We start from the raw sequence: 22,932 nt of genomic DNA, 5'->3' as shown, positions 1-22,932 counted from the left end.
GTGAGGTTCACAAGCTTTGATTATGACGTATGGAGGAAGTGTAATCCTTTTTGTTTTTTTGGAGAAAATTGTCCAAAAAATCCTAAACCTATTGCATTTGTGCTAATTCAATCCTAAACCTTTTGACAACTTCCCAATTCGGTCATAAGCCTTTAAATTATGTCAATTTAGTCCTAAACCTTTTAATAATTTGCCAAATTAGTCCTAAACCTTTTAACGAATTACCAATTTAGTCCTTTCGGCCAATTATTAAAAAGTTTAAGACTAAACTGGTAAAAGATTTAGGACTAAATTGGCATAATTTAACAAGATTTATGATAAATTGACACAATTGAAAGGTTTATGATTGAATTGACAAGTTGTCAAAAGATTTAGGACTTTTTTGGTAAGTTCCTCTGTTTTTCAGTCTAAACCTATTTGTAACACTAGTTCTATGTTTAAGTAAACAATTACTAATTGTTCATTTCAATGGTGAGAGTCATGGAATATGTTGAGACACACATATGAGTTGTGTAAAAGAAAGTTATAACAATTACATACACTACTAAGTCACATCCTAATAATAAACAACTAAGAACGCTAACATGCATAAGTATGTGTTTGGCTACCCTCGCCAGCATCGGCAAGGCCGACGACGTCGAGGGTGGCCAAGGTGTGGCAGCGTGGCCCCTAACAGGGCAGCAAGTCGGAATTTGAGGAGGGTCGGGGATAGAGAGAGAAGGGGAAAAGGTTTTAGGGTTTGGTTGAGCAGATTTGGCGTGGTGCGAATGAATACGAATTGAGAGTTCTAATTTTACTGGGGCCATTTCAATCCTAAACCATTTATTCGCGCCAATTTAGTTTTAAACCTACTTTGTCCCCGCTGCAGACTCGTTCTTGCTCGGCCGCCCCATCCCGCTGCTCGCCATCTACGATGAGCTTGTCCCCGGTCAAGCCTACTTTGTCCTTCCCATTGACTTCTTCTCTGGCGACACCCTATCTTCCTCCACCATTGCATCTCGTTGCTCAAACCCTGGCAAACTGTCCCTCGTGAGCTTCGGGGATAGCAACGGCGCTTTCGAGTACGTGAAAGGCGAAGACAGGAAGGTCCTAATTAAGGTTATCCCGGAGTTCATCATGAGGTTGATCGTCGCCAAGAAGAATGAGGACAGTACTGCATGCGGTGATGCTAATGCAGCTGCGAGTCACGGTTTTCTTTGTAGCACGCCGGAGTTGCAAAGGCGTTGCGATCAGTTAGTGGGATCTAAAGTGCAAGTTTGGTCGCCGAAATTGGAGACGATATCGGAGTACAAAGCTAGGGTTTTCCCTTGCAAACTTATGCTGTTGGAGTGGAAGAAGAAAGAAAGGGAATAATTTACATCTGACACCATGATTGTAGTTTCTAGATGTGGTTGAAGAGAATGAAAAGTATAGCTAGTCGGTAGCAGTTCCAACTAAATACAGTCATGTTAACAAAATTTTTCTCACCTCTAATTTGCCTCTCAATTGTACAAAAGAGGGAAACAGCTATTGGTATAGAAATAGGGGAAATACTTCACCGACAGTGCTGTCAGAGACTGTACAATCCTAACCATAAATCCACAAACTATCACGGCGTATTTTGCATAAAATATTGATTAATTGGGAGATCGAGTGGTAAAAAATAACTGATATTACTGACGGACTATCGGGCTAGCAGCTTCCTAGAAATATATGGCAAATAGTACGAGTGAAAATTATCCAAAAAAACATAGATATATTGCAATTGTGTCATTTCAATTATATACTTTTTTTTTGTCAATTCAATAATCAATCTTTTACATTTGTGCATTCAGTTCATCCGGTCAACTCTAGCCGGTCGACGCCGACGTGGACACCGAATGGTACTGACGTGGCAATTTTCGGAATTCAATGAACCTCGTTTCTTTTTGGATTCATTAGCTTTCACACCTTTTATTTCATGATAGTTTTCGTTTCCATTTGATTTCAATTGTTTCTTTCCAGGTAATCACACGTTTCGTTTCAGCGCCTACTGATTGAATTTTCAGGACATCCTGTTGCTTAGAAGATATGGTTGGGCTTGGGCACCAATCTAATGCTGACCTAATTAATCAGGTGTTTGAATTTTATCTTAAACGACAAATTTTCTTCGTTAGCTATGACGTTGATCCAAATCATCGAACTTCCAGTAACTCACCAACAAAGTTGCCAATTGTTGAGAAACAAAAGCATGATGATTGCAAGACCATATGTTATTGCGTTTGTCACCAACAAGACAAGGGCGTAATCCGAGGATTTTGGCTAATTGAACGAGGAATCACACAATGTACACATTTAGGGTTCAATTAACATAAAGATAAAGCAACTAATTGTATTTCCTGGTGCTCAGAGATAATGCATACGCCAGATAAAATGGTTTATGACCCCCGGTTTCGGACGAGTAAACAAGTGATGTGAGGCTCAGAGAATGTACCCTAATGGACAATGTTATTGATTTGTCTTGTTAAGCAATTCGCATTTGTCGGATGATAGTACGTTCTATTTCAGATCGATTTCCATGGAGTCAAGTTCATTCTTTATCCTTTTTGTCATTCTATGATGCATCGGAGAATCGATTAGCGACCAAAGTAAGACAGAGTCGACAGATTATACACCTAAGATTAAGGTCTGCCGCATGGTAAAAGAAGGCCGTACAGTGACAAGAATCAAAATACTTCTGCCTAGTCGATGATCCGGATGCTGCACCTTAACATCGGTTGCGATGAACTCAATACTACTAGTACTAGGGCATATGAATTTCCTGTTTCCGTATTGGGTTATGTTATTAAATTATAGCATATAAAACACAGGAACACATCAAGTTCTTCAAGAAGATTGCTTTAGGTGATTGAGAATCCATTTAGATTGTCTACTTCGGAAATCATCGAAACATTCGTATCATCGCAAAAATGCATAATCCTTGCTTCATCTAAGAAATGGAGGCTTTTCCAGTGATAGGCCGAGTAACAATCTAAATGGATTCTCAAGCAAGCACCAAATGAATCTGAGCAAAGATAGTTTTTGGTTGTCAAAAATCATAAATATTGCAATAAAACTAAAAGTTCCTGGTTATTGTACAAAAGTATGTCATCCGTGGCATGCTCTTCATTAGTCATTACATACATGGTTAAATCTCAAGGAATACTAAAGATCTAGTCTACTCGGTTGCTCGAAATTTAAAGGAGTAAAGACTCTCTTCTGTATTGATTCCTTGAATTCCTCTAGTTTTTTTAGGATGTCTTGCAGTCGGCAACATTGGGCCGCTTTTCATATTCGATGAATATCTTATAGCTCATGACATCGCAAAATTGAGGCATTGACAATAGACTACAAGAACCGCCACGTTATATCACTAAACTCTCTCATCACATAAGCCTAGCATCTCTCCCATAAAGACAGCAGAAAATCGAGACAGCTACCTGCATATCATCCCAATCACCTCTCCATCAGGACATGCTCGTGCCACTTAGTTCAACTTGCGCTGCAGCAGCATTGATCGCATCAACCACATCCAATTTCCCCCTACCCACTGCCTCATCAATGGGCGTCCGCTCGTGGCTGCACATTACCCAGTTGGATTAGTGAGTGCAGAAATATGTCTAACACGTAGTGGGCAACTAGGCATTGCTTCGAGCAGCATCCCATGCCATTAACTTCAATCCAAAAAATAACTGACCTGTTCAACAAGCTTGCATCTGCTCCGGCCACAATCAAGTTATGAACCACCTGCAATGTCAATGTGCTAAGGAATTTGATAAAGATGGAACGAAATCTTTGCAATATGTTGAAACAATCACCTGAACATGACCATTGAGACAAGCCCAATGAAGAGGAGTATTCTTCTCTGCATTAGCAGTATTAACATCCTGAAATCGGAAGATTCCAGATTTTAGGGAGCGTCTCTTTTAACATGTGACTATGCAATAAATAGCGGCACTCAGAGCCTCATATCAACACTAGCTCCAATAAGACACTGACATCAAGCACAAATCAGAACAACCACAAAGCAATCATCAGAAAAGTGCTGACCAACATTCGAGAAAAATTATCTGGGTTTCTCAAATCAATAGAGCACGACTAAATATTGCCAGAACTGAGAGTGGTAAGTAGTAGTACTACAGCAAGCGATAAACATCGACATCTCCGAGAGAGAGAGAATTTTCATGATAAGCATCTTGATGACCATAGGATAGTTGACTGAATTTAGTCACATCATTTCAAGCCACAGTTTGGTCGGAAGAATGAAAAGCCTGAGTCCACAGGAGATATGAACAGAAAGCAGGAAACAAACAAGACTGGATCTTTCTGAGTTCAACATTACCAGATACACCCAAGATCAGCAATAAGACATGAACATGATGAAGGGAACACAACCAAACCCCCCGAAATATAAAGAAGGAAAGAAACAGTTGCCCAAGATGACTTCCTCACCACTCCTTTACCGATGAGATAATCCACAATGTTGAGGTGCCCATTGGCCGCGGCCATGTGAAGAGCTGCAAACGATATCCACGGAAGCAAATCAAACAGAGTAATCCTTTCGTATCTAAACAACTTTAATGAGAAGTCCGATACAAAGTTATACAGCGATTCTACCCGATAAGGGAAGCCATGCCTTGATACAAACAAGAAAATTTAACATAATAAGACGACAAAAGCATATAGGGAGCTCAAAGGCCCAAGCCACGAGAACAACCTGTACGGCCTTGCTCGTCCCTCGAATCTAGAGGAACACCGGCGGTGGCTAAGCTCGTGACGTCCTCCATGTCACCGTATCTCGCAGCCTGTCAATCACCACACAGACACACCCACAAACAGTTCCTGAATATCTCAGCCGCCAAATAACCTCAGGAGCACGAAACCGAATGCCTAATACCCAAGTAAACTCAACGCACACAGCACCAACGTCCCCGACACAAACGAACCCATAACGGGAGGTAACCACGCTACAGAATCGATCTCAGTGCGACCGTATTGAGCGTCTAACCTCATCATCAGAATCATCAACAGAAAAAAAAAAAGGGGGCGGGGGAGAGAATTAGAAGAGGGAGCGAGAGAGCACATCAAGTAAGGCATCCACGTCGTCCGGCATGGTAGCTACTGGAGCATGCCCGGCTGAGTTTGAATCCGCCCCCATTTTCACCGGAGCAAATTTCTTCAGAGAATTTTCGTAGCGAAACTCGACGGAGAGGCGACGAGGCGAAGGAAAGGAGGCGAGGGAGAAGGGAGAGGGAGTTTCGATCGGGTTCAGAATCGGGCCGGGTCGTAGGATGGGCCTAGGCCTTCCTTTTGAATTGGGCCTCCAATGAGAGCCCCCCTATCTAGTCGACCAAATCGATGGTCGGTTTGGTTTGGGCGGGGAGTGTCACCGCGCTTGTTAAAAAACATTCCGGGTGAATTAATTGGCCAATTACCTCCATTTTTATGATATTGTTAGAGCTAGAAAATAATGCCAACGTTAAGTTTGCGTTTATTTGTGAATATCTCAAGATATATACATCGTAAGTTTCAAATTCCAAATACTAAAAAACCGATTTCAACTAATGAATTTGAGGTTTCAAATGAAATCTGAATCAATTATGGAACCGCTCATTCTTAAATTTTTTTTTGTCGCGAAGCACTCGAAGCTATAAAAGCGAGACAAAACTCACTCCTCCCTAGAACGGCTGTGCAGATAAATAGCAATATAGATGATCCAATCATCAATTTAAGTTACTATGGGAATTTCAAAAGGGATACGAAACCCACTTCTCCCTTCAATACAAGCGAGTGTTAGTAAGGGTAATTTGATGATTCACCGAGGTTTATGCCGTGACTATGACTAGCAGCATTAGGTGAAAGCACGTTCCAAGCATATTCGCAAAAGATCCACCGATAAAATCACGTGTCCGTATTGTTCAGTTCTTTCTTGGACGACACCGTTCTCAAATTACGGCGGGGGGGATTTCTGGTCGGATCTCCGTAAAAAAATTTCTCCTTTTGAGTTTGAGCCTAGGTCAAAGGCGAAAGTCTGCAAGCAAAAGCAAGCGCGTGGAACACACCATCCTTTTAGACAATAAAAGGGGGGAAAAAATGTAAAATGAGGAAAGAAATGAGGGAGAATAAATTGAAAATTAAAAAAAAAAAGGAAAAAGAAAATAGGTGTCGCCACTGCTTGCGCCCCAAGGGCGGGCCCCACTATTCATAAATCCCGGACCCCGTGACCCGTCAACGAGATTAGGGCACCAAATTCACGGCCGAGTCCCCCGTACGTCTCCGGGAGAGATCCGAACCGTTCAATAAATTTCCATTTCGACGATCGAGATCCGTTGTCGTTTATTATAATCACAAAATTATTATTTTTAATATATATATATATATATATTTTTTTTTTTTGTTGCCATTTACCGCTTTTTATATCGACCACATCTCGTCTTCCCCTTGCCGGGGCTACATCCTCCATCAAGGGGAACTTCTCTCTCTCTCTCTCTCTCTCTCTCGCTCGCGCGCGCTCTCTGGTTTGGAATCGGAATCATTCCCTGAGCATAATATTCTCTCTCCTGTGCTCTGTACAGGAGCTTATTCTTTCATTCTTTATCTTCTTTTTTTCCTCCTTTCTGTTTTTTTGTCTGTTGGGTTTTTAGAGCAAGAGATTTTGTAAATTAGTAGGGGGGCCGAAATCTGGGCTTGTTTCTCCTTCCGGCAGCTTGAATCGTTTCCATCCGTCCATCCACCCACCGGATCGACATGGCCACAGTCATCCAACTCGACGGCGACCGTGCGGTCAACGCTCTTCACGATCAGGTACGTCTTTGGTTTCCCGGGGTTTGGTTCGCTCGCTTCTCGAGTTCTTCGTTCGTTTTTCGGGTTTCTTTTCCATCGGATTAGATCTGGTCCCGGTTTTGAGGAAATGGGTCGTGTGTTTGTTCCTATTTGGTTTGTTTGTGTTGCAAAAGAATGAATTTTGATTGCGATCCGTTTAGAGCGATGCTTCGGTTTGGTGTGATCGACTTTTGCTGGGATTAGTGATTCTAGTGCTCCGTGTTAGCTCGGCTGTGCTTGATTTGGGAGCTCTGGGAGTCTGTTCCTTGCTTCATTTTATGGGAATTGGAGATTGCTTTTTGGGTTTGGATATGTTTGGTGACCTTTAGAAATGGTGATCAGATCATAGTTTCGCCCTACGGTTTGCTTGGATGCATCAACTATGGGGTCTCTCTTATCGTAGATAGGCGTTTGTCCTGGTCCCTTAAGTAGTTAGTTCAATCTTTGAGCTTTTGTGTGCCTGATATTCCAGGAGAAAATGCCGATTGCAACGATCAGCCATGATTATGCTGATCATGGAGGGGTTTGCGCGATATGTTTGGAAAAGATTGTGCTCCAAGAAACTGCCCTTGTAAAAGGTTGCGAGCACGCCTACTGGTTTGTTTGAAACCCACCTGCCATTTTATTTGTTATTACTGACTGAAGTACATTGTTCCCTAGTTGTTGTCCTTTGTCCGAACCTTTATAAAGAATGTTGCCTCTGTATTTGTATATTTTGGTCGTAGTCATGCTTTAGGGCAAGGGCGTTTGAATTCCGTATTGACATCATAAGATGTGTGACATTTGCATCCCGCGAGATCAGTTTGTCTTTCATTTAGTGACAAGGAGGAGATGACTTGCTCCATCCTTGGGGGTTTTTAGAATGGTTTGAGGAACTGATTCTTTTCTGTTATAGGGTTGCTCCTCTCCTTTACTTTCCGAAATGTATGAAGTCACAATTTTGTTTATTAAAGATCAAAAAAGTGATTTAGGTTGAGGTTCTGAGATTTTAGATAATTAGAAAATGGAGGAGATATTAGTTTGCAAAGCCATGGAAGGTACCGAAATAGGGTAGGAATCGCAAGTTAAAATATAGGCAGCAATGGACTGCTTTTTTTAGGTGATACTGAACCATGTTAGTTTGGTCTGCTTGTTCTCATACTTATGAAAAGCACAACGCCTTTCCTGATCTCTTTGTTATCTTATGCAGTGTGACATGCATTCTCCGCTGGGCCTCATGTAAGGAGAGACCATCCTGCCCTCAATGTAAAAATCCTTTTGACTTCCTCAATGTTCATCGCTCGCTTGACGGAAGGTAAGGATCTGTATATGCTATTTGAGATTTTACTTGTAAGGTAACTATGAAAAATAACTGAAGCTAAAAGTTTTTTAGTGAGGGACTAGTATGGGTTAAGTTACAGTGTCGTGGAAGACATTGTTTGAGTCTTTGAGATAGTTTTCGTACCGAGAGGTGTGGTGGCTTATTTCGCCGTAGATTCTGTTTATTAGAAGGAAAAGTGAGTAGCAAGAGGAGTGAGGGATGATTGATCCAAGCTGTTTCATTTATTGCAGTATCCGTGATTACATGTTCGAGGAGAGCGTATGCCTGCTTCTTAGGGCTACATGGTTCATGCCACTGGAGGTCCATTACGAGGAGTCATATGATCCCCTCGAAGACTACTGTCCCTATGTGGACGAAGTAGATGATGAGGATGACGATCTTGAAGAAGCTTACTTCAACAGTCCTAGCATCCGGATTGGGAATCGGAGGTGGGGAGATAACGGGTATGTCAGGGCAGGCCGCCAAGAAGCACGGCCAGCCTATCGGGCAAACCCTCAAGACGAGGGTGCTTCTAGTTCGTCCCGCCAGCCCAAGAAAAAGGAGGTTGCAGCAAAGGAGACGGTCGGTACTGGGAGGCGGGCGAAGAGGGCTCTGAAGCGGGAGGCAGCTGATAAGGCAGCTGCGGCCAAGCATCAGCAGCATCTGATGAGGCTGGGAAGGAACTGATTGGAGTGGTCCTCTAGCGGGAGGGGTGAAGAAAGCTCTGGTTTCGACTTACTCTTGTACATAAGCTTAGACCGCTGTGAAATAATGACTTTTCTAGGTGGGATAAAGATGATGCTGTAAATTAGTTCTCTAGGCTTCTGCTTTCACAATTCAGACACGAAGATCTGGATTTTTATGCCCTCGTGTCCCTTTCATTGGTTGGTGGTTTGCTTCCCTCTGAATTTGGGATGCTTCACCACGTTATCTTTATGAGACATTTGACTAATGAATCAACGTCTTAGATGCTGGAGGAACCACTGTGTTTGTATTTACGAAAATACGGAAACACGAGATATCGCAAAAATCTGAATATAGCTGACATGAATGGTTTAGTTGGAGTTGGCAAGTCTATTAACACAAGTTTACATGTCTAATTGTCCGAATACCGTCGAAGTCAGACTTGTTGCGTTGTTAATACATGAAGAAGATGATGATAGATGCGGCGATGCGTTATATGGAAGCCGATGTCCGTGAGCATCACGTGTGCTAGAGAATGCTTCAGCGTTCTCCGTTCCTGGTGCAACGCCAGGAATTACACCAAGTTATGTTTTTTTTTTTTTTTTCACTCTTCAGAGGCCAAATTGCAGCCCGATATTGCACCCGACGGATCATTGCGGTGCTACTCAAGCAGGAACCGCTCTAGCAATCCCGAGACTAGCCCAGTCATCTAAGCCATGGACATGTAACCCGGCCCGATCATCTCCGGCCCATGTTTTCCATGGGTTTTACTCCAATAGTTGTCGGGCACTTATCAAGTCTGTCGTCTCGCAAATTTGAAGATTCCCGACCCGTCGTCTTCTTGTTCAACCGCGCCATGCTCGCTAACTGTTTGTGAAAATGACCGAGGGAATAACACGGTGAAATCTCTCTCTGGGAGTCCAACTGGGGGCGTCATCAAACATCAAGAGACGTGAGTTTCATTACCTAACACATTTTTTGCTTCGCTTGCTGGGTGCAAGTGCGGTCCTCGAACGGATAATTTGTTTTTAATAATTAAGGAATATATCTGGATCAGAGATAACTATGAGATAACCGTAAGTCTGGTGAATCGGTTCAATTCGGGCACTAACCCGTGCAGAAGATAACGAGTTTGCATGTTGTTGAAATTCGAATCGATAACCATCAATTTCTCAATTGAAAATTTCTTAACGTTTCGGCCGACTGCGCCGATGTTGGATGTGTTTAATCTCTCTGCCATGCTCTTTAAGTGCCGACTCTGTGATTGATGAAGAGCCTAAGCCCGCCATTGGACGTGGGACCCTGTCCGAGCAGAGCGAGCCATGTGGTGGATAGCTTCTCAACACCAACTTGCCCAACCGCAGTTGAATTATTGTTAAACTATTGAAAGTGGGAGGTGATTCCGACTCCGTTGGCTGAAAAACACTATCATATGCTTCGACTCTCGTGGAAGGCTGGGGTAATCATGTCCATGTCCGAGATGATTCTGTCCTAGTCAAGGAAGAACAAGAGAAGAGAGTAGCGTCCGGTCTGAAATTGTCGATCGACGACATTATGACCCGGGGTACGAAAGGGCTACTTCTTGATATTAAATTAGCGAATAGACTGCGGTTGGGTCGATGAAAAAAATGATTTGTACTAATCGGTATGCCCGTTGGCGGTGTAAACAGCCTAATCAACGTAAAAAATGAATGCACCGTCTCGCGCCTCGGAACAACTATTAAAAGACTCATTTTGCGCCGCACCTTAATTCGGTACACACGATCTTGCCCAACCAATTTCATGTACTCAATGCATGTTTACAAAACCGGGGAGTGGTGTTCTTTTTTTGAATTAAGGTCACCATCGTGTTCGTGGGGGAGCAATAGTAAGAACCCTAACCATGTCTTAGGCAGGAAAGCAAATAAGAAAAAAAAAATCGCCAACAAAGAGCATCCGTCCAAGTGTAAGTGGGGACCTCCCTCCAACAGAGACTCCATATCAATCAATGGAGCTTTGGCTCAGTCACTTGAAGTGGAAGCAAGCCAGGCCAAGCAAAACCACCTCCACCTCCACCCACCCCCACGCCACACGGAGAATCTAAGACAAAGAAATTTGGAGAAATCGAGATTTTGACATCATGCAAGAAAAAGGTGGCGACCCTTTTGACAGAATTATCTATCGTACGACTGTTTGCACATCACCACCTTCCTCCTCCTCCTCTTCTCTGATTTCTTTCTTGCTCGCTCTCCATTCTCACCTACTACGGGACCTTACCCTACCCACCATGTCTCTCTCTCTCAAAGTCTTAATTTCAACAGTGAAACACAGCTCGAATTCTTGATTCTTCTGCTATTCATTCCAACGGCAGTCCCTTTACTCTGTCTCTGTCTCTTTCTCTCTCTGCCTCACGCACGCATCAAGCCAATCATATCTCTCGACCACTCCTGCGAGGCACCCCCACTCATTGCTAGAGCGTAGCTGAGCTGATCGGGCTATGTCCATGACGTCCCCGAGTCGACTCCTTCCCTCAAGATAGGTTTTTTCCTCTCCGAGCATCGAGAAAACGATTCATGGACTCGTTCGCCTGCCCCTCGGCCTTTGGCATGGTCGGTGGTGGCCACTGCGGCGGAGACGGCGGCGGCGACGCGAGCTTCGCGGGTGTCCTCGAGGTCCACGTCCACCACGCGAGGAACATCCACAACATCTGCATCTACGACAACCAGGACGTGTACGCCAAGTTCTCCCTCACCTACAGCCCCGACGACGCCCTCTCCACCCGCGTCGCCTGCGGCGGTGGCAAGAACCCGGATTTCAACGAGACCCTCGCCCTCGAGGTGACGCAGCCCGACGCGGTCCTCAAGTGCGAAGTCTGGATGCTGAGCCGCGCCCGGCACTTCATGGAGGACCAGCTCCTCGGGTTCGCCCTCGTCCCGCTGTCGCAGATCGCCGGCAAGGGCAAGGTCACTCGCGACTACAGCCTGTCGTCCACCGACCTCTTCCACTCCCCCGCCGGGACCGTCAGACTCGGCCTCCAGCTCACCGCGTCGGCGCCGGTCGAGTCGTCGGCTAACTCGTCGATCAGCTCCGAGGTGGTGCTGCTCGACCGGAAAATCTCGGAGGTGATCCTCGACCCGGTCGAGTATTCCAAGATCGAGTTCCCCGAAATCAGCGTCGTGAGGGAGAATCAGAAGATGGTGTCCGAGTACTTTGACCTGGCGAGGCAGGGCTCGACGAGCTCGAGCTCGAAACCCAACAGCAACGGCGGTTTCTTCGGGTCCTTTCTCCATCTGGGTTCGTCGCCGACCGCGATAGACGACTGCGAGATGGGTCAAAATCACGCCTTGGAGCGATCCCCCATCTCGCCCGACGGGAGTGGCCGTAACTCCGGGTTCCTGAGCTCGACTACCACCAGCTTGAGTGACGATCGGAACTCGGCCGAGTCGTCGGTCGAGAAGAAGGCACGGTCCGGCTCAGGTTCAGGCATTGACGCGTCGAATTCAGCGAATCCTGGGGCCAGTCATGCCTGTGGAGCCTGTCCTGACACTCCGACTTCGAAGAAAGCGTGCGAGATCATCAAAGTCATGAAAGATGAGAACGAGGAGTGTGACTCTGAGGAAGGAGCGATGAAGAGAAGTAATAATGAAGAAGGGGATGCGAATGCGAATGCGAATATGGATCGTGTGAAGTTTGGTCATCATCATCAGGTGTTTTCGCCCGCGACTACGAATATGAATCTCGAGGCTGAGCAATCGGCGATGCAACAGCAGATTGTGGACATGTACATGAGAAGCATGCAACAGTTCACCGAGTCCCTGGCTAAAATGAAGCTCCCGATGGACATCGACAAGCCCGAGATCAAACAAGACCATGCTGCCGCCGCAGCCTCCGCCGAGATCCAGACTCAAAAGGGCAAATTGGATTTGGACAATAATAACAGCAACAGGAAGGATCAGTCGCGGGTTTTCTACGGTAGCCGCGCATTCTTCTGACCAGTAACCACGAATAGGATGCCGATTTTCGCACGGGAGCAGGGCTGCGAGGATTTTAACTTGTTAGTGCTGTTTCGATAGAACTTAAAATTAATTTATGACCCCTCAGAGCATATATGTCTTTTGAGTTTGAATTCAAAGTCTAGTGGTCCACCAGCTACAACAAACAGACAGAGTGACTGCCTAAACTCTGTGGTTGTGCTATAAGTTACATGATTCCAGGTTCGAGAGAAGTGTTGGGTGATTATTGCTTCTTGTTCCTGAATAGCTCCTAGCGGATCTGGTGTGCTGTTCTAATGGCCAATGGGACCGACTTGCATTGTGGGTGTCCTCTGGAATCACAAACTACAGTTTCAGTGTCTAAAGTCTGGAGCAGGATTTGTCTCCAGGACTGATAACTTGCGATCTCCGCCTGTTTTCTTCCATCTTTTCTCAACCCCTAGTGTTGCCTCTCTTGGCTTTGAAGCAAGAACAACGAGTTCACAGAGAACTTCCGTTGAATATTCTTGAAGTTTCTGATTCTGCCGTCGACACAGCTCAGGATTTGCAGCAAAGTGGCGCATTCGTAAAGCATGGTTCGAATGGACACTGTGACACTTCTGGGGCAATGCTCGAGATTGTTGGAACACCAACCGCCACTCCCCCACCTTCTTTTGCTGTTAAAAAGGGGGAAGAAGAAACCAAAGAAAGAAGCAAAGCTGACACATTTCTGGTTAAGGAAGCAGCTATGAATTTTTCTCCTTCATTCCATGTTTTTTTTTGTGTGTGGATAATCTAGGTCAGAAAAGAGAGTTTTTTTTTTAAATTTATTTATTAAGAGTGCTTTGTGCTATGGAAGCATCTATGTGCTTTTCTTAATGTTTCAATTTCTTCATATGTCAATCAATTACTAAAAAAAAAAAAAAAAAAACTTAGAAGCTTGCCTTTTCTTATTACATAAAGAATTTTTTGTAGCAAAATTTGGAAATTGTGTACGATGAATTAAACTTTACCAGTTAACATATGATTGATTACGTAAATTAAGGATTGTCTTTGAAGCTTAGATCAATCTTAATTATTGAGTTACTTTGGGAATGGCAAACTTTCATCATATGAATATTTATCAAGTGCCTAGACTTATTTTAAAAAAAAGAAAGAAATCCATACATACTGTGCCGTGTGGGCGCGCGCAAAATATGGAAAAGGCTACAATGAAAGAAAGAAAAATTCGATATGAGTTATTTCATAGAATTGATTTAAGTAATTATAAGTTAAAGATGGTTAACTCAGATTTAAAATCTTTATACAAGATATTTAGGCTCCATTTGTTTCTTGAAGAATGAATGTTGATCACTGGACTGAAATATTGTGCAGAGTTTGAACAATTGGAATTTCTTATGGAACCATGCATTAAACCCCGCTAAGTTCCAATCACGTTCGCTATTACCAGTTAAGGATATTTCGAGAACTTGAAAATTTAAGAAAAGCCACATGTAATTAAGAATTAAAAGTGTTTAAATAAATAAACGAGCCTCGTGATGACACGGAGGACAAGCTTAGAATAATTTTTTTTTTTTAATGTTTGCGTGGTTGGTGTTGGTCAAAATTATCATGAAGTTCGTTTGACTACATGTTCTCTTTCCTTCTCTCTATCCTCATCCAAAATGCTTTGAAGACCGCACTAGTGTGACAAAAATGGTCCTAATTTCATGTGAAAAAAAAAACATTTTTTTTATTTTATTCCAATTATTTCCGGGACATTTCTTTTTGTCAGGAAAATATCATAAAATTTCACTGTAGTTCCAAGTCTACCCCGTGTCCAAATATCGTTACCGATTTCTCCCTAACTTATATGACGAGACTATTGTTGTTCCATACGAAGGTGATGTTGTTGATGAAAAAACACGGTTTTGATAACGAATCTCGAATTGGCCTCGATGTTGATAATTCTAAAGAAGCTATTGGTTTTTTTTTTTTTTTGTACGCAAGGGTAGATTTGAGACTATAATGAAAGTTTGTGATTTCTTTTCGAGAAAAAAAAAGGTTCGGGATAAAATTAAGAATGAACTTAAAATTGAAGGGTTTTTTTTTTTTTTTGTTAGAAAATTAACCCCATGAAATTAGCAAAAGTTAGGTCCCTTTTTTTTTTTCCTGAACGAGCGACCTGTCAAAGGAAAGGACCGTGTATCCTAATCCTAAGTCATGATCGAATGTTTGAAACTAGAAGCCAAGCATGTACAAACAATGGGGGGACGAGTGATGGTGGGTGGTGACTGGTGGGGTCGATTCCGACATTTTCTTTCGAAGGAAAAAACAGAGACAGAATTCTTCGGGATCTATAATGCCCCGTTAGCATTCGAAGAAAACAAAGGACAAACGAACCAGAAAGAAGAAACGACACCAAACTCCCACAAGATGTAAAAAGCCTGCGCTGAGCAAATGGAATCCGAGGAACGCCCGATCTTGCAATCGGACATGGCTTCCACAGAGAATATTTTTTGTTGTGGACGAAGAAATTTGGAAAGGACAGGAAGATTTTGTGTTGTTGCTCTCCGTTGTTTTTATCGATGGAATAAAGGGTGTTCGGTAGAGTCTCGCATCGTCATATGATATTTCGCCAACTGGTCTCTAATGAAGTGGACTCCGACGACGGGGATCGATCGGTAGCAGATCGTGAATCCGTAATTTTTTTTCTCTTTTTCCTTTTTTTTGTGAAGTGGACATCGATGACGAAACTGATCGGTAGTGGATCCCGAGTCAAAATCTCATTGACTATATTCTCACCTAACGCAATCAAAGAGTCAGCACATTAAACATTTTAGTTTAGTGAGGCGGGATATCTCGGCTCGGAAAAAGAAGAAGAAGAAGAAGCAGAACAGCAGTGCAAGATGGTAAATTCAGGGGTAACGCGCCTGTCCAAATGAATTCTTGCTTTTTCTCATCTGCTTGTTTTACAGAAAATGAATGATTCGCAAAACATTTTTCCTACAAATGATCGTTAGTATTGCTTGTAAAAATAAATAAATTAAAAGTATTTTCATCTTTCACGAAAATATCTAAAGGATAAAATATTAAACAATATAAACAATCATTTTTAACTCGTTCATTTTTCGAGAAACAAACAAAATCTGAATTTGAGGAGGGCTTCTTCTCCTTTCTTCATCTTCTCAATGCCTCTTTGCTATCTATAATGTGACATTATGCAAGTCGGTGTCGCAATATGCGTACCCCAAACAGAGAGGCTTTAAGGCTGAAAGCAACCCAAAAGACCACGAAACCAAAAGGATTCCAAAGGCTTTTTGGGGGGCAAACACTACTAAAACAGGGCGAAACAGAGCACAGGCCCATGGTGAACCGGCAAGATGTTCACGAGCCCAACCACGTTCATATTTCTCCAGCCGTCTTTCTCGGTTCACCAGTGCCTAGCTCGGTGACGAGAGCTTTGTAATCGAGTGAGGCATCAAAGTGATCGACTGTTGTTTGATAGATTGAGCTCCTTGGAATGGCCCGAAAACCCATCCTGACCACTGCGGTCGGATTAGCGAGACTATACATATCGTTCTCGATGGCCCTTGCAAGTTGAACGAAAGAGATAACCCAACCACCGTGGTCGGATTTAGCAAAGCCATCTCTGTTCGCCAGTTTTTTGCGAAGATAAAGAGACTCACAAACTGAACGTGTTGCAGACAGAAATATATTGTCAGTATGATGATGTGAGATTTTCTTCTCAACGACGCGGGACGTCCGAACATTCAGCGGCCCGACCAATCTTGACAAGTGCACACAAACCACCTCGTCCTCGTGCATTGGTTGCGGACTTGAACCCCAAGCGTACTTTGCCTCAAAAGAGTTGACCATCTTAGGCCGACAGGCCATGAACAGATGCATGGACTCAAATTGGGTTGGCAAAAGGAAAAAAAAGGACCCGGTTGAGACTTGGCCATGTCGTCTCTTCTCAAGATCCTAGCTCCAAAACACCATCGCCTATGGAGAGATGACCAGCATCGTTCGACCTCACGGGCCTGGAGAACAGTCATGTAATTCGGATGTTGACTTGACAACCACTTGTCAATGAACAAGAGTACCACGCGAGCGATCGAGAAATTGATCTTCATAAGCACCCAAACATACGATTCCCTTAAATATAGGGTCCAAAGAATCCAAAATAGAAGTTTTTCCATGGTCCACATGACCATAACCATGACCATGACAACGGGTGATCGAGCTAAAAGCTCGATGTATAGGGTACAAAGTAAGTCCCTGCAACTGTAGTCAGACCGAGCTACATGCGCTATGTTCAGTTCTATTAAGTGCTAACGGCAGTAAGCAAATAAGGTTTTTCATACTGAAGGCATTTTCATGTACATTGCTGGCCAACACAAACATTGTCCATGCAAAAAAAAAAAAAAAAACAATGATTAAGCAAGTCTCTCACAAGGCACGAGATGGTAATGTTCCCTTTGAACAAGTTTCTTTCTTTAGATAATTAAATCAGCAGTCTAAGCACATATTATGTTTCACCTAACACCAGTATTCTCGGCTATTTATGAAGAATGAAAATGACACCAGTATTCTCGGCTATTTTTTCTCTTTTGCATTTCAAGCATGAAAACGAATTACCATGACAAGCAAGTAAACATACCATTGCAACAAGCTCCGCAATATCAATGCTGAGAGGATCAAATTCTGATTCAACCTTCTCCCCAACATTCAGAGGAATATCTTGCAGGGAAGATAATGACTCACCAGTAAGCTTGGCGAGTTCGACTATTGCCATGCCTGCAAAAATGTCGATTGATTTAGCCACAGAGGACTTTGTCATTGTTTTCACTTTAGGTGGCACATATGGAACCTCAATGGGTGGTTGGGTCCTATTCTCTCTTCGAATATTCTTCTCTCTTGGGAGTCCTCAAACCAAATTGCCTATCACCTCTAGCCAAAAGTGCTGGACTTGAATGAAAGCACCTACAAAACAGACAAACATTCTCAACCCCATGGCAAACTGTGCTGAATAAACAGCGTAAGGTAAGCGAATGCCGAAGCGAATAAACAACTATGTGACCAAAAAACATTTCCTTGATCCTGGCAACAATAACAAAGTCAAATTACCTACCCATAAGATCTGACAAGAACCTCAAATTCCTGAGAAACCCTCTCGAAGGCTGGAACAGCAAAAAACAATGCCCTAATAACTGTTTTGCATAGATGATCAACTGTAAGCAACGTGTTGGCACATCATAGGAAGTAACTTATTTTCTTTGATAGGTAATGATATATTTTTTCGAAATGAATGGTACTTGATCCCAATATACAGCAACTCTCCGAATTTATACTTCAGTTTGAAACCTTTGCGATAGCTAAGAACTAAGCATCTAGAGTGTGGCATCATGATCACCAGAGCCAAACCGGCTTATGATGAAAAAAAAAGACCAACCTTTGGACACCACTTCACAGTGAAACAAAAGACAAGTTACAGATTTGGCCCTCTCCATGGCACATGCAGCAAAACTGCCCAAACAGTGAGACCAAGACTTCAAAAGTTTTTCATTTGTAAGATATTCCCTTGATGCTGATCAGGCCTAAAAAGAAGCTCTTCATGAAGCTTTAACTTTCCAAATCTGTTTCAACTGAAAGCAAGTGGTCTGTCTGGGACAAATAGCCTTGCAGTAAGATTAGATCTCAAATTTCTTTCTTCTCAAATTTTTCATTGCAACTTATCTTTCTATAGTAAGAGTGTAACTTATCTCATCCAGCCCCCCACCAGCCCAGCTAAGAACAAACTAGGATTCCAGCATACAGAGATTCCATTTCTCCGCAAATCATTAGCGACTGTAGCATGATTGCATGTCTCTCCTGAGGAATGGAGTAAAAGTTCGAAAACTCCATCAACGCAAAATCTCTGTCAATAACTTGATTTATGTCCATCATCAGCCTCGGTCAAGCCAGAAAATTTATTTACATTTCCCTCCGTAGTTAATGCTTCCCATGATCTATCATCACAAACAAGTCCAACACCAAACTTGCTGGCAAGTGCCATATTCAGCAGCAATGACCTTTTTCCAGAGACTCTTATCTTCAGTAGCAATCCTTCAAAGCCACTTGAACCACCAGGCTATTCCAGAATTGTGATACTACAGTCATATCCATATGCATAAATAATATTTGTTTTTGATTGACAAAATAAACAATTGGTCCTGCATCCTAGTAGGCAAAGTGGCTGCTCATCCCCACAGTACATCACTAATAGGTTGAGCAACTTTCATTTGCCAACATAAGAAAAGGAAAATTCATCCTTTTTTTACTATGATTTTAGATAGTAAGAGACAAACAAATTTCAACACTCAAAGCACTATTGCAATAGAAACCAAGATTTATATCCAAACATCGAGTGACTTTCCTCGAACGTCAAATTTGATCCATGAGGAACCAAGGCAGTACCACCCCTTCCCGGGACCACCGCTAACTGCTCTAAAAATTTAAACGCATGGTTTATTATTTTAATAACCTATCACTCCACCTCACGCTTAGTCTAGTCTTTTTGCCTAGTATTGAGCATGGAAACATATAATTGGGAAGGCAAATAGGGGCCTAGAAAAATTTAAACTCATGACTTCATGCTCTGATACATGTGAGATTTTGTGGGACCACCCTAACCTGCTCTAAAAGTTTAAGCTATTAGATGAAAACATGGTTTATTATTTTAATATATCAAATCTAATATGGTAAACACTAAACAGTGGTGTTTCCTGGTTTAACAATCACGACATGGAGACAAGATCTATGCCCAAGCTACTTTGAGGTTACATCATAGCAACGAGTTTCAGACATTTCTAGTAGACTTCTAAATTTTAAGTTACATTGGAAAAGTTGCCAAACCCAACATGAGATTGCAGACAAATCAGAGTTGCTAGGTCCTCTCAACATTGAACAGCCAGAAGGGAAGCCAAGGAATCTGATATGAACAGAGAAAAAGGTTGATTGGCTAAGTGGTGGTTCTGAAGACCTTAAAAAATGCATAATGGTGAATACATCAGCTTCAGGACCATAATTCAGTTTATTACAATTACATCAACGCAATTCACTATCACCCACAACAAATTTAATCTAGTAGACATTCTGGAACAATTCAGGTTACAAAACCAATGAAGGGAATGGAGAAAATGTTAGGGTTAACTCTATGAGAAATATCATTCCAAATTAGTTTATGCCCTAATTGAAGCTGCCAGAAAGATATATTGCACCACGGTACCACCTTATTAAGATGGAAGTTCCCAAATCAAGTATCAATTATTTTTGTATTATCCTTAACCATAGGCCGGATATGATGTTAAATCTCCAAGAAAAATCATTCTGAAATCATTTCATGCAAAAGTGCGATGATAGAAATTATGCCAGACCTAACTATGTATTAAGCACCATTTCCAAATATCTGATTTAAAACACGATAACACTGACGTACGTAGGAGGGCTGACAAACGTAGCACCAATCTCAGAATCACTCAAATACTGAGAAGAAACAAACAGATGATGAACTTTATTTACCTTAACGAAGTCTGGTCAAACAGATGCTTTCTATAGCTAGCCTTCTGCCACAGTGACATGCTAGAGAAATATGCAATATCACAATTAAGAACTGAATGATCAGGATATGCACTTACCATTCACAACATTCCCAAGAGAAAAGTCAACAAGGAGCTGCAAGTGAAAAGATAGGAAATATTGAACTATGTTTGTATGTTCCCTTAATCAAAGGTCATAAAAAATGCTTCATGGAGACATGATAAAATCCATCTTCCATTTTTCCATATAATTCCACTTGCCATCGCATAGGTGGGCTTAGACACAGTAAAATTGACAGTCAGATGAGCACACATCACTCAAAACATTTCTTGAAGTGGGCAATTCAAATAACCGGAAGCATTGGACAATAATTAAAGCAGGAGGCATTATGCAGTCCGGACATTGCACAAAAACAACTAGATCAGAAATGAGTTGTGACATGAAATAGCTTGCTTAAAGGGCAAAATGCATTATGATTGTAAACTGTGACTTCTACACCGGACCTGAAAAGAATCTGAACAGAGCAGAAAACGATATCACAGCATCTTCAAGGCGAGAAACAGAAGCCAAACCCGCATGTCCTTGTACTTTTTATGACTAACTCGAAGACCCTGCAGAAATAAGATCCTGGTTAACAAATTTTTCCATCAACTGCAATGTTGTGATTGCAATTTAAATTTTCAATTCAAAAAGAAAAGCCAAATCTATACGCAACAAATGAGGCCAACTCTAAGTAGCCCTCCCCTTGCTTGGCCAGTAGAGTGAGGTTTAGTTTTATTTAAGAGGGTCATTTAGACCTAATCAGACAAAAAGAACGTAACTAAGTGCAGAACACTGAAGAGGACATTGGACGGAAATGGATCCCCTAACATTGGGGATTCATGTTAGGGATAACATAACCCCCCATCAGGCCTCAATTTTTCGTCGGATGGTCAACAATCAGTCAATTCAAATTTTGGGAGGGGAAATTTTGGGTGGGAAATTTTTTTTTTTATTGACGCGATTAATTTTTGACCGTCCGATAGGAAATGAACGGTCCGATGAGGGGTTATGTTACCTCTAACATGAATCCCCAATGTTAGGGGATCCGAATCCTGGTTAGACAAACACTTACTCGTGTTTTTCCCTATCGCGTGACAATTGTCGTAATCAAGTCAACAAACCAGTTGTACAAATGCTGATAAAAGAAAACCGGCTGCATGAATGAGATGCGTCATTGGTCCTCACAGGTGATAAAATTTGTGGCACCACTTCCCATTTATCTAAAAGCCATAAATAGAAACGGGAAACATGATGTTCCTGATCTCCCTCGACATTGAACTCATGTCGCACCATTAAGAACCCATATGATAGATTAAGCAAACAGGAGGAAGTGTAAACTTTAATTCAATTACTTCGATACCATGCTCACAGTAACAGACTTATAGACATGCAGCTAAACATTAAAGATTGGTCATGGGCCTAGCGACAATTCTATACTTAAGGAACAACCAATTCTAGAAGTAATGTTTACTGTCCCTTGGAATACAAGCAACCGCTTCCACATTCGCTCAAACCAGAAGGATGGTTTGAAAAGAGATTCATCCTTTCGCTAGTATTTTCAACGAGGAAAAGTATAAAATGTGAATATATCCGAACATAATAAGGTTTCGCACCACAGGCCTTGTGCCTAGAATGGTGGAGGTCAAAAAGAGCTGTTAGGAAGAGACTTAAAATTCACATTGTGGTTCCCCCTTCTCGAACCCATGGTTAGCCATCCCATAATGCCTTTTCATTAGCAAATAACTAGCAACAGCAACTACTAGTCCCAACAAGCTACACAATTAATGTGGCTTCCAAATGCTGTAAGACCCATCTGAACTCAAGCGAACATCAATCATAGCTAGATTACAATAGTGATACGAGCATGTCTGTTCTAAAGAAATTAAAGAACTCATCTCCTTCTCACGAAACAATTCCCCAACTTTTGCAAACTATGCGCAAGCAACATTAGCCAAAAATTCATTACTCGAGCAGTGATATCTTCAATCAAAACACAGCATTGAAATAACCGAACACCAAAATCACCATTCGCTTAAGAAGCACAAGGAGAAGAAGCACACGAGAAGGAACTGAAGCGAGCGAACCTGGGCTTGGCGTGAGAGTTCTGCAATCTGTTGGATTGGTGTTCGTGAGCACAACGGGAAGGAACTGAAGCGAGAACCAGAGGCCAGCAGCTGGATTGCGAGTAAGAGAGAGGCGTGCACAATAGCGAGCATTCGTGAGCGAGCAAGAGAGAAGGAGAACATAACTGGGAATTTTATTAAGTTTTTGGCAGCAAGAAATGCAGTCCCGAAAATGCCCAAAGCTCAAGTACCAAGCTTTTACCCAAGATTTTTCAAAACATAAAAATGATTAAAAAAAAATACTAAATAAGGGGTTGAAGTATCCTAGTTTTCTCATATAAAGGCCTAAAGTTGCTTTTATTTCAAATCAGGGCACTTCAAATAAGGGTATGAAACTCCTTCATTATTTTGAAAAATAACCTTTTTAAAAGCATTTTCATCATTTCCCTTTGTCTGATTTTTTTCTTTTTTTCTCGAGAAGCTAGGGCCTTAAAAAAATAAAAAAATAAAAAAA

At 42.2% G+C, this 22,932-nt stretch overlaps 4 protein-coding genes and 1 long non-coding RNA gene across 6 annotated transcripts; 3 read left to right on the top strand and 2 right to left on the bottom strand.

Annotated features, from left to right (window-relative positions):
* The first annotated feature begins 594 nt into the window (after positions 1-594).
* Positions 595-1,353, top strand: LOC115734323. The gene is made up of 2 exons (XM_030665057.1): positions 595-652; positions 869-1,353. The coding sequence occupies exons 1-2, from the start codon at positions 595-597 to the stop codon at positions 1,351-1,353; spliced, it is 543 nt and encodes a 180-aa protein (XP_030520917.1).
* Positions 1,354-3,258: 1,905 nt separating this feature from the next.
* Positions 3,259-5,238, bottom strand: LOC115734556 (ankyrin repeat-containing protein P16F5.05c). Its single transcript, XM_030665411.2, has 6 exons — positions 5,081-5,238; positions 4,715-4,802; positions 4,450-4,514; positions 3,816-3,884; positions 3,695-3,744; positions 3,259-3,576 (listed from the first exon to the last, which is right to left on the bottom strand). The coding sequence occupies exons 1-6, from the start codon at positions 5,153-5,155 to the stop codon at positions 3,465-3,467; spliced, it is 459 nt and encodes a 152-aa protein (XP_030521271.1). The 5' UTR covers positions 5,156-5,238; the 3' UTR covers positions 3,259-3,464.
* A 1,192-nt stretch (positions 5,239-6,430) lies between these two features.
* LOC115734436 lies at positions 6,431-9,095 on the top strand. Of its 2 annotated transcripts, XM_030665222.2 has the most exons (4): positions 6,431-6,801; positions 7,292-7,416; positions 8,009-8,113; positions 8,371-9,095. In XM_030665222.2, the coding sequence occupies exons 1-4, from the start codon at positions 6,745-6,747 to the stop codon at positions 8,804-8,806; spliced, it is 723 nt and encodes a 240-aa protein (XP_030521082.1). In that variant the 5' UTR covers positions 6,431-6,744; the 3' UTR covers positions 8,807-9,095. The 2 variants fall into 2 exon arrangements, with proteins under 2 accessions (XP_030521082.1, XP_048136995.1); XM_048281038.1 differs by lacking the exon at positions 6,431-6,801 and having other exon boundaries at positions 7,292-7,397.
* A 1,813-nt stretch (positions 9,096-10,908) lies between these two features.
* LOC115734434 lies at positions 10,909-13,036 on the top strand. The gene has a single exon (XM_030665220.2). It carries the CDS (start codon positions 11,356-11,358, stop codon positions 12,772-12,774), a length of 1,419 nt encoding a protein of 472 aa, XP_030521080.1. The 5' UTR covers positions 10,909-11,355; the 3' UTR covers positions 12,775-13,036.
* Positions 13,037-16,988: 3,952 nt separating this feature from the next.
* On the bottom strand, positions 16,989-21,009 carry LOC125315677. Its single transcript, XR_007198964.1, has 3 exons — positions 20,296-21,009; positions 17,396-17,718; positions 16,989-17,019 (listed from the first exon to the last, which is right to left on the bottom strand). It is a non-coding gene; the product is annotated as an uncharacterized LOC125315677 (long non-coding RNA).
* Between the last annotated feature and the right edge of the window lie 1,923 nt (positions 21,010-22,932).

This window comes from Rhodamnia argentea, chromosome 6, assembly GCF_020921035.1.
Source record: "Rhodamnia argentea isolate NSW1041297 chromosome 6, ASM2092103v1, whole genome shotgun sequence".
In the NCBI taxonomy this organism is placed as follows: domain Eukaryota; kingdom Viridiplantae; phylum Streptophyta; class Magnoliopsida; order Myrtales; family Myrtaceae; genus Rhodamnia; species Rhodamnia argentea.
This window is presented reverse-complemented; position numbering and strand designations above follow the sequence as displayed.

Excerpts from the sequence above, each read along its gene's own strand:
- LOC115734323 (XM_030665057.1), top strand. The coding sequence starts at position 595 with ATGTGTTTGGCTACCCTCGCCAGCATCGGCAAGGCCGACGACGTCGAG. Across the intron at positions 653-868 it reads CGACGTCGAGGGTGGCCAAG|ACTCGTTCTTGCTCGGCCGC; the intron begins GTGTGGCAGCGT and ends TCCCCGCTGCAG.
- LOC115734556 (XM_030665411.2), bottom strand. The coding sequence starts at position 5,155 with ATGGGGGCGGATTCAAACTCAGCCGGGCATGCTCCAGTAGCTACCATG. Across the intron at positions 3,885-4,449 it reads ATCTCATCGGTAAAGGAGTG|GATGTTAATACTGCTAATGC; the intron begins GTGAGGAAGTCA and ends TTCCGATTTCAG. Across the intron at positions 3,577-3,694 it reads GATGCAAGCTTGTTGAACAG|CCACGAGCGGACGCCCATTG; the intron begins GTCAGTTATTTT and ends GGTAATGTGCAG.
- LOC115734436 (XM_030665222.2), top strand. The coding sequence starts at position 6,745 with ATGGCCACAGTCATCCAACTCGACGGCGACCGTGCGGTCAACGCTCTT. Across the intron at positions 6,802-7,291 it reads TCAACGCTCTTCACGATCAG|GAGAAAATGCCGATTGCAAC; the intron begins GTACGTCTTTGG and ends CTGATATTCCAG. Across the intron at positions 7,417-8,008 it reads GGTTGCGAGCACGCCTACTG|TGTGACATGCATTCTCCGCT; the intron begins GTTTGTTTGAAA and ends TATCTTATGCAG.
- LOC115734434 (XM_030665220.2), top strand. The coding sequence starts at position 11,356 with ATGGACTCGTTCGCCTGCCCCTCGGCCTTTGGCATGGTCGGTGGTGGC.